Here is a 13,665-nt window from a genome sequence, read left to right as displayed (position 1 = left end):
TCCATGCAAAAGAATTTAGGTTTTTCTGAAGTCAGATAATAAACTTTTTATAAGTTCTTGTTTTGGTTTTGGCTGGGATAAAGTTAGTTTCTTCTCAGTAGCTGGTACAATGCTAGGTTTTGGATTCAGTGTGAGAATAATGGTGATTACACACTGATGCTTTGGTTGCTGGTAAAAGAGTCCAAAATCAAGGACTTTTTTCTTTTTTCTTTATTTTTCTTTTTTTTTTTTTCTGTCTCATGATGTGCCATTGAGGAGGTACACAAAAGAAAAAGCTTTAAGGGAGCTTTGTTGGGACAGGTGACTCGAAGTTGCCAGAGGGATATTCCACACCACAAAACATCATGCCCAGTTTATAAACTGGGGGAGTTACCTGAAAGAGGGACCAGCAGGAGTGTGGGATGGAGTCTGGCACTGGTCAGTAGGTGGTGAGCAGTTGAATTGTGCATCCCTTGAGTTTTATTTTTTTCCATTTAACCATTATTATTACTAACTAGTGTTATATTTCATTTCTGTTTCAACTACTAAACTGTTCTTATCTCCACCTACAAATTTTACTTTTGATTCTCCTCCCCATTCCACCAGGTTATGGAGTGTGAGCCAGGAGCTCTGTGGTGCTTAATTGCCAGCTGGACTTAAACCACATCAGTGCATTACAAGTTTGAGTCATATCAGTTGCAGGTTACTGTAGCAGGTCACATACTTTAGGGTTTAAACTGGTGTTTTCCTCTTATATTTCCTCTCATGCACTGGTTAATACCTTCTGAATATCAGTATTGTGACTAGCTAGAGAGATTTAGGCCTACCTGGTCTTAATGTTGGTTCAATCAAAAGTGAAAATACAGTACAGCACTGAAAAGAACTGTTGTGCACAATAGTGTCCTGAATTTTGTTTCTTCCATATACTAACAATGTTTTGTGTGGATATTTTTTTTCACCCAGAGTAGAAAGTTCTATTATCCTAAACCCAACAGTCTTTTCAGAATACATTGTATTTATGCATGACTCTTTGTTTCATGGCTGCCTATGAAGATATATTTAAGGTGTTTGGAACAGTAATCTTTGTTGTTGAATTCTTTTATCATTTTGAGTAGATGTTTGGAACACTAGAATCTTATTTCAGTGTTTGATAGATCAGTTTCATGGAGAGCTTTACCTATTGACTAACCTGAAGTGACCTTAAGTGTATTTTTCTTACTGCTATTTTGCCCAAAGGGTACTGCAAGAGACTGCATGATAACTCTTTTTAAGTGCTGTCAAATCTGATGAGCAGTGAGTGTGGTAAAACACTCTTAGCAGTGTATTTGTTGCCTGGGCTTCTAGCTAGATTTCTATTGCTCAAATTAAAGAAAGCACATGCTTTTACCATCTAACTGACTGACTTGAAAGAATGTTTTGTTATATTCAAGGATACATTTTTTAAAAATTTTCTAATTCTTAGGAAAGCTGGTTTTTTGCTGTAGGATTAAATGCTCCACACTTAAACCTCTGGTGAACTTGGTGAAAACTTAGTCCAATTAAGACACTTGTTTAACTAATATGAAAGAATAAAACACATGGTAATTTGAGGGATATCTGTGTATCTTCATACCAAAACACTAGACATACTTCTAATCCTTAAATCAGCTAGGGTGAGTAAGTTTTTTGGAAAAGATTCTGAGAAGCTGTGTGAAAACATCTGTAGCCTGCTGTCATGATATGAGCTTAGAAATTTGATGTTTGAGAATTTTATCCTACATCTACTTTCTGCAGGCTCAGGAAAGTTATTGAGACCTAAAAATCTGAGCAAAAATAATTGGTCTACAGAATGTGCTGGTGATGGGTTTGAGTTGCTTTGTAGCTCTTGTGTATAAATGCCTGAAATGATCAACATGTAATCAAAGGTGGGGCAAAGACTGCAGGGGTAATACTTTGAAAAAATATGTACGTTTGAAGCAATACTTGGGATTTTGCTTTTACTTTTTACTGCTCTTAATCTGCTGGAAGATACTAGTGAGAAAACTGCATTTAAAAAGCAGGCTTATCTTAGTGTGTCAGTTGTGTCAGAGGATCAGGGTACATGCCTGTAAACATGTCTCTTCTGTCCTTGTCTCCTCTTGCAATGATGAGTTAAATTGTATGATCAGGAAAATCACTATTTCTCAGGAACTGGGTACTAGTTTGGTTTCTAGCTGGAGATTTAGGTTTCCTCTGACTACACTGTGCCACAAATCTACAAATACTACTTTTAATGAAAAGCACAGCAAGCTTTTGGGTCCACCCTTCAGATTCTGCTGACTGTCTTAAATCTGGAGAGCAGATAATAGGCTGTTAGCAAATAGGCTGAGGTACTAAAGCAGATTGTTCTTAGAAATAGCTGATGTGTGGCTATTGATGTGCTTATGGGGTAATTCTTTAAAAGAGTTCACAAATTTGTTTCTTAAACCTTCATCCCCAAACTCCCCTCCTCAAAACAACACAAACCTAAACAAGCAGAACCCCAACCAAACCATACCTAACATTTAAATCGGTATGTCCTCCCTCTTTGCTTCCATTCTCTCATACTAAACTCAAATGCTCATTTTTCAAAGCTGTCCTCACAGCCATATGTTTATCTGCAGTTTGCTCTAGACTTTACTTTCATCTTTAACCTTTGCACTGATCATGCACTGTTCTCAGTACTGGTGGAATGATCAATTTAATACTGATATTTCCTAGTTGCAAAAGCTAGTTAAAGAGGCTGAAAGCAGTATTTTTTGTTTGATAGTGGAACTAAGACTTACTTTACTTTTGTGAAGATAAAAGTTTTTAGCAACAGCTGTTATGGTAAATTGAGATTATCCAATAAAAAGCTCAGCTATCCCATAAGTAATCTGAAATGAGTTCTATTCAGTTGCTTGGACAGGTTGTTGTACACAACTTCACTTTTTTTCAGGCCTGAAGTTTGCCTGTTTACCTCTGTTTGACACCTCTGTCCCTCTTGTCCGTAGATGTATATTATTTGGCACGAGGACTTAATTAAGCAATCCTTTTAATAATACAAAAATGCAGCCAATTTTTAATACTTGCATTCCGAAAGCAATAGAACAGCATGTTCTGTCCTAGCATCCTGTAAGTTTTATTTTATTTCCTATGTATCAACAGAAAATATGTAGGTCCTTAGAATGGAGTTCCGTAATAATGTGGTGTTAACGTTATTTCCTGTTCTGAAATTATTCCATTTTAATGGTTTGTTCAATTTCTGTAAAAAAGCTGAGAAGACCGCTGTGTCAGAGGATGATGTTCCATCTGATGAGGTTGTCATAGTCTATGAGTTAACACCTACCCCTGAACAGAGAGCTCTCGCTGACTTCCTCAAGCTCCCTTCAACATTCTTCTGTTACAAGAATAAACCTGGATACGTGAGTGATGAGGATGATGGTAAGGAATGCCAAAGTTTATATTTGTACTGCTTTTTTTGGGGAAAGGGTGTAATACACTGCACTGGTGTAGCCCACCTTGAGCACTGTGTGCCGTTTTGGGTGCCTCAGTGTAAGAAGGACATTAAACTGTTGGAGGGTGACCAAGGTGGATGACCTTGAGTGCTAGACTCAGGAGGAATGGCTGAGGTCACTTGGTTTGTTCAGTTTGGAGAAGACAAGGCTGAGGGGTGACCTCATCACAGCATCATCATCAGAGGAGGTGCTGATCTCTCTGGTGTTCAGTTATAGGACACAAGGAAATGCAATAAAGCTGTCAGGAAGTTCAGATGAGGGAAAGGTTCTTCACTGAGAGAGTTCATACTGGAACAGGCTCCCCAGGACAGTAGTTAGACCAGCAAGCCTGTCAGAGGTCAAGCAACATCTGGATGATGCACTTATTCACAGGGCCTGGGTTTAGGTAGTCTTGCAAGGAGCAGGGAGTTGTAGTTGGTCATCCTTATGGGTCTCTTCTAACTTGAGATACTCAGCACTGTTAGAACCATTAGACACTTGAATGTTTTTGTTTGGGCCAATGGGAAGTAATCCTGTCAATGTCCTTATGGCCACAGATGTACACTCAAGTCTTCAAAACAGAATAGTACAGTGGAGGCCCAGGAGTGACCAAAGGGTATTTGTCTTGGTGAATTATGGGTGTTGACATCATTACCAAGGCAGTTGGTTAGGTAAGATTAAATAATCAGGTATTTGAGTAAGAGTCTTACTTTATTAAGTATTTTGAGACAAATACAAGGCAGTCTTCATTAAAAACAAACAAGCTCAGGTTCTCTAAATGCTATACTAGTGAGTTATTTTTCTTCTAAAGCATATTCCTGATACTATAACTGAACTTAGCTTATGTCAAACCTTACTGCACGTAATTAAAATTGATTTATTAATTGATTGATTCAGCAGCAAATACTTTTAATGGAAGTTCTGAAGCATTGTATTCAACAGAAAATGGGAGAAGACAAGCCCTCTCCCACAAAACCTGAGCTTTCAAGTTTTTACATAAAAGATCTTCAGTCCTCCCTCCCAAATCTGTTTAGTGGTACTCTTGATAAAATCACTTAGTAAAAAATGTGTTTTCTGAAAATAAAACCTGTGCCATGTGTCTGTAGCAATCTAGGCTGAGAAAAAGTGTTAACAGCATACTGGAGCACGTATAAGCAAAACTAGAAGTGCAAGCTTACTTGTTGACTTCCGTAACTCTTAAAGCATTAGCAAAAACGATGTATGCTTGCTAGTCTTGTGAATTGGAGTGGCTTAGCAGATTTCTCTGACCTAGAGCGTGCCTGAGAACTTACTCTTGTTTCCTCTATTTAAGATGAAGACTATGAGACAGCTGTTAAGAAACTTAATGGAAGACTCTATCCTAGTGATTCAGAAAAGAAAAAGAAAGGGCAAGTTCCTATAAAAGGTATGTCTTAAGAAATTTTAATTATTGTGCTTTGTGTACTGAAACATAAACTCTGAATCTGAAGGACACATGGGCAGAGGTTCATTTTGTGTTTCCTGTCATGGTTTTTAGAAGCACAGATGCTGGGAGCCAAAAAGCTACATCTCAAAGTACAGAGTTAAGCTCAGTATGTTAAACTGCTAGTTAGTAGTAGAGGGGTACCTGAAAGAGAAATGCACATTGCAGGTGATGTTCAAACAAGAACATCAAAGTCTCTTCTTATCTTGAGCTTCTTCTAAATATGAAAAATTCAGCTTGTCGTGATACTGCTCAAGAGGAAGCTGTCTACATCTCTGAATACTTGATACTTCTGCAGTTACTCAATTTAAGCTTGTGAGTTAATGTTCAATTTGAAAAAAAAAGCTGTTTGGTTTCTGTATTAAAAATACAGGTGTAGATGACTTGCATATGTTTGTCTGACTGTGCCTCAGACTTCAGTGTTGCATAACTTGAGTTTTCTTGGGAAATCTGAGTAGGTACTTCTAGAAGTAAAGTTTGGGGGTTTTTTTGAGGATATGTGCTAGAAGGATGTATGTATTGAGCCATCTGAAATAAGAGGAAATATTGAAGGAAGCTATTAGCAGAGGCACCTGCAAGAAGGAGCTCTTCATCATTGCATGGAAATTCCCTGATAGCAGTAAAAATCCATGGATGTTGTATTTTTAATTCCAGTCACCCCAAGTTAGGTTAGTTAGTCCTCACTTCCACTATTTAAACAGTAATGCTGTCTGGGAACCTCTTGAGATCTGTCTTCAAGTTGATCTGGCTATTACGAGGTTAATTTATAATGTAGGAACCAAAAATTATTTTAGTAATTATCTGCCTTCAGAGCTATTTTCCATTAATTCTTTACAGTGGGCCTGGCAGGAAAAAGTGAATTCAGCAATGAAAGAGAATGTGCTGCTACTGGTGAAAAGAAACCAGCTTCTGAGGAGAAAGCTGAAGCAAAAGCTCAGCAGGTTCCGTCTGCATCTGTTTGTGGTGTCAGCACTGATACTGAAGGTGACAGTCCAGAAGACTTAAAGTCAGAAGCTAAAATTCAGGAAATGAAAGTAAGAGCTTAGTAAACTTGTACAATTACTTCATATATGTGTGAGATGCTACAGTTTTATAACTAAAACATCCAGTGGGGAAAAACTATTTGAGTTTTTTTGTAGTTGTGCCTTAAGTCTCTGCCAACACTGAAACAGGACATTTAATTTCAGGGAATAATAGTATTACTTAGAAAACAGGCTACTTCAAAGATACTTCAATCTCTTGTCAAGTTAATGTTCTTATGTGTTAACTGTAATGAGAAGCTTCAGAAAGCTTACAACTTTTCTTGGTGGTTTTTTTTTTTTTTTAATAAGGACTGTTCTTAGTCTTCTGGGGGAGGAGGTTTGAATCCTAAGGTCTTTTAACTTACTTGCCTATTACATTACTTTTTCTATTAATTGCAGGAGAATGAAGTTGCAAGCTCAAGTGACTTAGTCTGTACCAGTAAGGAAGAAATACCTACTCCATCAAAAGATGAGATGACAGTACTTGTCCAGTCAGCTGCCAGCAGTGAAGAACCACATTCCACCACAGAAACTGTGCAAATATCACAGACTTCATCACGAGCTGAAGACAAACCTGTAGATTTGTCGACTAAAAAGAGTGATTCAGATGGCTCAGAGTCAACACAAGGTAAGGTCAGGGGTATGCTCTGAGGTTTTTTTTGTAGGAAACTAGGCATGCTTTTCTATAGATGAGTTTATCTAATGTAGTTGCTGTCTTGGGGAGAAGTAGTACCAATACTGAATTAGAACCGTAAGTATCAGTCTGGTAAAAATGTGTATATATCAAATTTTGTTGAGTTCAAATTCAATACTACAGAACAATTCTAGTGTCTTGTGTAATTTATATATCATGTACTTACATTAGTTTACTTTTATATACCACATGTATACTTACTAGAGCTCTGTGGATCTGCATAGAAGTTGTATGCTGAAACTCACACACAGTCTTGGGCCCTTTTTTAAAACTATAATGGTGGTATTTAGGTGTTCATTATGACAAATGTCATGCAAACTTTAAATATAATTGGAAGATAAAAATACTGTATACAGTTCTCCAGTTAGTTCTTGGGACTACATAAATGCATTTTCTTTAACAAAGTAGAGAAAAATGTTTGACTTTGCCTTCTTTATTTGACAGAAAACAGAATCATCTCATTTGGTTTTGGCAATACTGCAGGCCTGTCATTTGCAGATCTGGCATCCAAGAGCTCTGAAGACTTTGCTTTTGGCTCAAAAGGTGAGTTCAACTAGTCTGAGACAAACCTCAGCTGGACTTCAGCTTCATACAGTATACCTTTTGTGCACCAAATTTCTCCTGATCAGTAGAAACAACAATTTTTTGCAAGTTTTTGTCAGGAAGGAAAAAAGACTACACAGAGTTTAAAATGTAACTCTCTTAATTGTAGATAAAAACTTCAAATGGGCAAATACAGGAGCAGCTGTGTTTGGAGATACCACCCGTAAAGCAGATGAAGATGAAGGTGGTAGTGATGATGAGGTAGTACATAGTGATGATATCCACTTTGAGCCCATTGTGTCCTTACCAGAGGTAAGATGACTTCTGAAATATAAAAGAACATCAAGATAAGCATGTCTGCAAGCTTTAAAATATATTTTGCTTAACTAACTTTGTTTTCTGTATTGTTTTGCCTTGTTCTGCTTGTCTCACACTATGTTGAAGCACCTGCTGTTTTAAATCCTAGTACAGCATAGCCCTGGGGAAGTGTCTGATGCCTCAGTTAAAATCAACACTGATTTCCTTATAACTTGACTGAGAGTTGATCAGAATACAAATTTGTACACATAGCTTGTAAAAGCTGAAACATTTATATAGCACACCTGAAAATTGGGAAGGGGAACAATAATTCTAGTGCCAATACAACTCAGCTATAGCTTTGTATCAGTGACTTGTATATTCAGTTCTGTGAAAGCCATGCCAACTTACAATTTTTACTCTAGACTCAGCAAGAGATTTCTAGAATCGCTAAGCAAAAAGATGTACAATTAACCTCACCTGAAGGCTAAGGGAACTAACTTTGTTAGTTTGAAAATAAATTGTCTTTCAAGAAGTAGAGCCTTCAACTTTGAAGGAAGCCTTATAACTTACTGAGTGTGACTTCACACTGTTATTCATGTCTTGATTTGGTATTTAGCCTGGTAACCATTTCAGATCCTTTTGATGATATAGTCATATTGTCCGACCTTTCTGTAAGTAACAAAATTTAACTATAGATTAGTAAAATTACTAAGGCAAATAGAGCACAAAGGAACAGTATGTGGTGTCCTTTCATTTGAACAGCTAGTCTGATCTATTTTGTAACATGCCTTCAACTTTCTCCTTTAAAATTTGGTGTGCCTTTGCTCATCTGTGTCATATTATCACTTCTATGATGTTTTTCTTCCCTGCTTCCCTTCTTCAGTTTCACAAACAGTTTTTTGTCACATATTTCTCCAGTTCTCTCAAGTGTTCCATATCTTTGGAGAAGTGTTAAGTAAAGGAGATTAGAGGCCAGTAAATGCATACATAAATTGAGGTGGAGATATGGCTGTCAGGCCACAATTTTCTATACTCTGTTAATTCTGTTCAAATGCAAATATCAAATTCTTTAGCAGTGTTCTAAAGGTAACTCTTGGAATGGTAACAGTACTTCACTTTTCAATGTGCACATCACTCAGCAAACCTGAAACTTGGAAAACTTGCCAGAATGTTTGATGGCATTTTGGGGGTTTGTTTTAAAGGAAAAAAAACCCCACACATAAAGAAAATCCCACCAAAAACCAACCAACCAAACCACTCCCAAAGCAAAACCAACAAACACCCACCAGAACTACCTGCAGCTTGGTGAAAGGAGTATTGCAATGCTGTAATTAATCTCAAGTAGCACAATTCTTACATTCTGAAAATGTTTATCCATTTTGGTGTGATGAATGGGGGGCTGGAAAATGGAACCCACTAAATAATTTTCCATTGTAATATGTCAGAATCATCATAAGTGTATGTAATAACTATTTAATATGTCTCTGGGAAATCACAGGTACTCAGTCTACTGTGCTGCTTGTTTTAGGTGGAGGTAAAATCTGGAGAAGAAGATGAAGAAATTCTTTTCAAAGAGAGGGCAAAACTTTACAGATGGGATAGGGATGCTACTCAATGGAAGGAGCGTGGTGTTGGAGAGATCAAGATCCTCTTCCATACACAGAAGAAATACTATAGAATCCTAATGAGAAGAGATCAAGTTCTTAAAGTCTGTGCAAACCATGTTATCACCAAAGAAATGAATTTAGTGCCCTCTGATACATCAAACAATGCTTTCATCTGGACAGCCACAGATTATGCTGGTGAGTTTTTTCAGGTGGTCCTTGTTTTTTCTAGGTGGTCTTGTAGTTTCTGTGGTTTTTTTGGTTTTTTTTTTCTGGAGATTATTAGAAAATGAAACTAAAGAAACCTTCTTCTTGGATTTATTTTCAGATTGTGAAGTAAAAGTAGAGCAATTTGCAGTCAGATTTAAAAGCCAAGAAATGGCAAATTCTTTCAAGAGGAGGTTTGAAGAATGCCAGCTAAGCTTGTCAGAGCTACAGAAGGGGCACTTGTCTCTGGCAGCAGGGCTCTCAAAGGACACCAACCCTGTTGTGTATTTTGAAGTTTCTGCTGATAATGAACCTTTAGGACACATAACCATGGAGCTGTTTTCAAATATTGTCCCTCGAACTGCTGAAAATTTCAGAGCCCTGTGCACAGGAGAGAAAGGATTTGGATTCAAGAACTCCCGCTTTCACAGAATAGTCACAGACTTTGTGTGTCAGGTAAGCATAACAAGAAGACTCTTCACTGAGAGAATGAGATGCATCTTGACTAACAATGGCACTTCAAAAAATCACTTATAAGGAATAGCATGTTCTTGTTGGCAGCATGGATCCACTGTGCAGGACACTCTGATCTGTCCTTTCCCTACAGGGAAATGAGAAATGGTGCAAGCAGCACATGCTACCCTAAGATAGATGCTTTTCACCTGTGTCTGCCAGTGGCCTCATTCTTCAGTGTTTCCTAGTGCTATCATGTTAGTGTGAAAGAAAAAAAGTGGAGGGAGAGTGGAGTCCTCCTACAATAGACAAGGGGCCTGTTGCTGAGCGGGAACACCAAGGAAAGTAGGCATTCCCAAAACTACCAGTCATCTTTCTCTCTCTCCAGAGAACTTTGGTAAGCTCACCTGTTAAGAAGACTTACGTTCCAGGCTTTTCTTAGACTTTGAAGTACACTTTGTTTCAGATAACATGCACTTCAAAACTGATATTTCAAGTATTGTAGATGTTCAGGTTTCAATCTAAAACAAGTCTTCTAGATCCAATTATCATGCAGTGGCCTGTTTCCTGAAACATCAGGTTTTGTGCTGAGAATATCAGCCTGCAGTACATCTGTATCCCAGGTAGACAGTGTTGGTTTTAAACCTCTGTGTGCATTGAGTAGCACTGGCAAGTTCTTCATTAATGCTGAAGGCTTAGCAGATTGATCATAGCTCAGATAGACCTTTCCTTTCTTGAAATTCTCTTCAATAGTCCACTGAGTTTTAGTAACTTGTAACAGGCAAAATGAACCAACTTCAGTACATGCTAGGCTAATGATCTGCATGTCACTGCATCCCTGAAGATGAGGGATGTAGATGACCACCTACAAGCTCAGATGTATACAGTAATACAGGAAATTAATATACAAAAGTAGTAGGAAGGCTGTCAACTGTTGGAGTGAGTCCAGAGGAGGGTCAAGACCTTTAAGAAGGATGGAGCACTGGTCCTATGGGAAAAGGCTAAGAGAATTGAGTTTGTTCAGCCTAGAAAAGAGAAAGCTTAGAGGTTATGTAATGGTGTCATTGCAGTGTCTGAAGGGAGCCCACAAGAAAGATGGAGAGAAATGTTTTACAAGAGTAGGTAGTGACAGGGCATGGGGTGAATGGCTTCAAAATAAGAGACTAGGTTTAGACTAGATGTTAGGAGAAAGCTCTTTGCTGTGAGGATGGTGAGACACTGGATGCCCAGAGAAGTTGCAGATGCCCCATCCCTGTCAGTGTTCTAGGCCAGGCTGGATGGAGCTCTGAGCAAAATGGTCCTAGTTCAAGGTGTCCCTGCCCATGGTAGGGGAGTTGGAACTAGATGATCTTTATGGTCACTTCCAAACGCAAATCTTTCTGTGATAGTATATGAATGGCTTGTCACCAGAATAAAGTATTAGCCTGTCTGTTGTAGCTATCTACCTGTGTCTGAAGTATGCACTTCATGGCTCTTTTGTTAAAACTTTGTGCCTTTCTGATAAGGAAAGCAGTGTTAGCTCATTTAGGGTTCAAGCTTCTTTCAGGGTATTCCACATTCTGTAAAGAACAGACTTTCTTTTAAAACAGTTAACTGCACCATGTGTGCCTTGACAATGTGATAAACATGAAATGAGTATATTTTAGGTTTGCTCTGCTTTGCCTGGACTTTATTCAAGTATGGTGAGAAGCTCTTCAATGAGAGCTAGGGCTTTCTTTGAGATACAACTTACACTGTCACCTTTATATGTATACTCAAATTATCAGGAACCAGAAATTTGCTACCATCCAGAAAGATAAGACAAACTTCTCATGCTGCTCAACCAGTAATCTGGCAAAGGCTGCATGGAGTTACTGGTCACTGCTATGTTAACCTTTCTCAGGTGATCAATTCTATGCCTGCAGGGACTATGCAAGGACAGGCCTTCAGTGAGATAATACAGGTCCAGGCAGCTTCCAGGGCCAAGTGATGCAGGCAGTAGGAGAGACAGGCCCTAGAGGAGTATCACCATGGGGAGCAGGAAGATAAAATGCTGTGTTTTGAATAAACGAGGGATAAACCTTCCACTATTGCTTCCCTTACCATGAACAAACCTGCTGAAGCTGGGAAGCCTTACATCTAAGTAGATATTGATACTTGTGAAAATGAAAAATGTGTTCTTCCAAAACCAAGTCTTTACCATTAAAAGGAAATACAATTTTCAGGTTATGTTTTGGGATTTGTCAGTTAATGCTGTGTTTTATTTTTCTTTTTTTTTTTTTTTCTTTTTAAGGGAGGAGATATAACTAACCATGATGGAACAGGTGGACGGTCAATTTATGGAACAGCATTTGAAGATGAGAATTTCGAAGTGAAACACACCGGTCCTGGATTGTTGTCAATGGCAAATAAGGGCAGGGATACAAATAATTCTCAGTTCTTCATAACACTTAAAAAAGCAGAACACTTGGACTTCAAGCACGTGGTATTTGGGTTTGTGAAAGATGGAATGGATGTTGTGAAAAAGATCGAATCCTTTGGTTCTCCTAAAGGGCTAGTAAATGGAAGAATTGTCATTACAGACTGTGGGCAAATATAGAATTATTTCTTTGAGTATACAAATGTTCTAGCAGTATAAATCAGTACTTAGATGTTATTGACTAATTATTTCAACTTCTTAAAATGGACACTTCTGATGTATAAATGTAAAATTACAGGTTATAGTTGAATTTTTTAATGTGTTCTAATTGATTTTTTTGCATGTTAAATAAAGTTCAGGCACTGGCATATTTCAGGTGTATTTGTGTTATCCTGACATATTTGTATTGTGTCAAATTTTAAAAATTAAATCCTAGTCTTGGTAAAATAAATGTCTTGTCTTCAGTTTTGTTTGTTTAAAAGAAAAAACCTTTCATGATTTAGCTTCCTGCTCTCTTGAAGCTGTTTTGAATGTGCAGATTTTAGATTTCTGGACAGTACAGTGAAGGCTTTGAATGTTAATGGGTATTCCAGTGTGCAGAAAGCAGGCTTAGCCAGGTGGTTGCTGGTTTGTTCTGTCTGGAGTTTCTGAATATCACCTCAGTATTTGAAAGCTAGAGGGTGGTTTTTAAATGGTTGATGTATTTTGCTAGAGAAGTATACCTTGGTTTTGGTACTTAAAATATTTCTAAAGAATATGGCTTAATGAAAAACGTCTGCTTAACACTGGGATTTTACCTGATGTGCTGTAAGTATAACCCTCTGACCCTACTCAGTGTTTGTTGTCTTTGACCTCACTGCAGGCTCGAGCTTGTGTATGCCAGGGTGCTTTTACCTTTCACAGCTTTGCCTCTCACGAGTGAGTATGTGAGGTTTGTTTAAATTGATAGTCTACAGCTCTTTGCTGGCATTATCACAGATTTAGCTTAGCTTTAGGTTGATTTGGGGGTTTATTTGTTTTTAAAGGATGGCAGTAGTATGTGTCCAGGGGTGACCTTACTGTTCTTTGCAACCACCCCAAAGGAGGCTGGAGCAGGGAGGTTCGGCCTGTTCTACCAGGCAACCAGCGACAGGACGAGAGGATATAGACTTAAGGAAGGTTTCGGTTGGACAGTAGAGGGAATTTCTTCGCAGGGTGACTGGGCATTGGAACGGGCTGCTCAGGGCGCTATTGGAATCACCGGCGCTGGAGGTGTTTAGAAGGAGCTGGCACTGAGTGGCCCAGTTGACAGGGTGGTGTTCGGTCCTAGGTTGGACACAGTGCTCTCAATCCGCGCTGTGTTGGGTACGGAGAGGAGCGGCGGCGGTGGTGGTTGTTGAGGCGGCGGTGGTAGTGCTGCTGGTTGTTGCTGAGGCGGCGGTGGTAGTGCTGCTGGTTGTTGCTGAGGCGGCGGCGGTGACTTGTTTTGCCCCGCCAGCCCAGTGCGGCGCCTCCCTGTGCAGCGAGCGCGCGTGCGCGGGCCGCGGCGGT

The 13,665-nt window shown here is 38.8% G+C and overlaps 1 protein-coding gene across 2 annotated transcripts in view; it reads left to right on the top strand.

Annotated features, from left to right (window-relative positions):
• RGPD4 (RANBP2 like and GRIP domain containing 4) overlaps positions 1 to 12,586 on the top strand; it is a 34,370-nt gene extending 21,784 nt beyond the window's left edge. For both annotated transcript variants that reach the window (XM_085053838.1, XM_085053831.1), the window contains 9 exons: positions 3,232 to 3,399; positions 4,765 to 4,857; positions 5,752 to 5,948; positions 6,336 to 6,564; positions 7,075 to 7,173; positions 7,343 to 7,485; positions 9,002 to 9,275; positions 9,406 to 9,740; positions 12,010 to 12,586. In XM_085053838.1, coding sequence (XP_084909964.1) covers positions 3,232 to 3,399; positions 4,765 to 4,857; positions 5,752 to 5,948; positions 6,336 to 6,564; positions 7,075 to 7,173; positions 7,343 to 7,485; positions 9,002 to 9,275; positions 9,406 to 9,740; positions 12,010 to 12,315 — 1,844 coding nt within the window. In that variant the 3' untranslated portion in view covers positions 12,316 to 12,586. The remainder of the gene's footprint in view (positions 1 to 3,231; positions 3,400 to 4,764; positions 4,858 to 5,751; positions 5,949 to 6,335; positions 6,565 to 7,074; positions 7,174 to 7,342; positions 7,486 to 9,001; positions 9,276 to 9,405; positions 9,741 to 12,009) is intronic.
• The last annotated feature ends 1,079 nt before the right edge of the window (positions 12,587 to 13,665 follow it).

This window comes from Lichenostomus cassidix, chromosome 1 (genome assembly GCF_008360975.1).
Source record: "Lichenostomus cassidix isolate B80296 chromosome 1, HeHo_3.0, whole genome shotgun sequence".
NCBI lineage: Eukaryota > Metazoa > Chordata > Aves > Passeriformes > Meliphagidae > Lichenostomus > Lichenostomus cassidix.
This window is presented reverse-complemented; position numbering and strand designations above follow the sequence as displayed.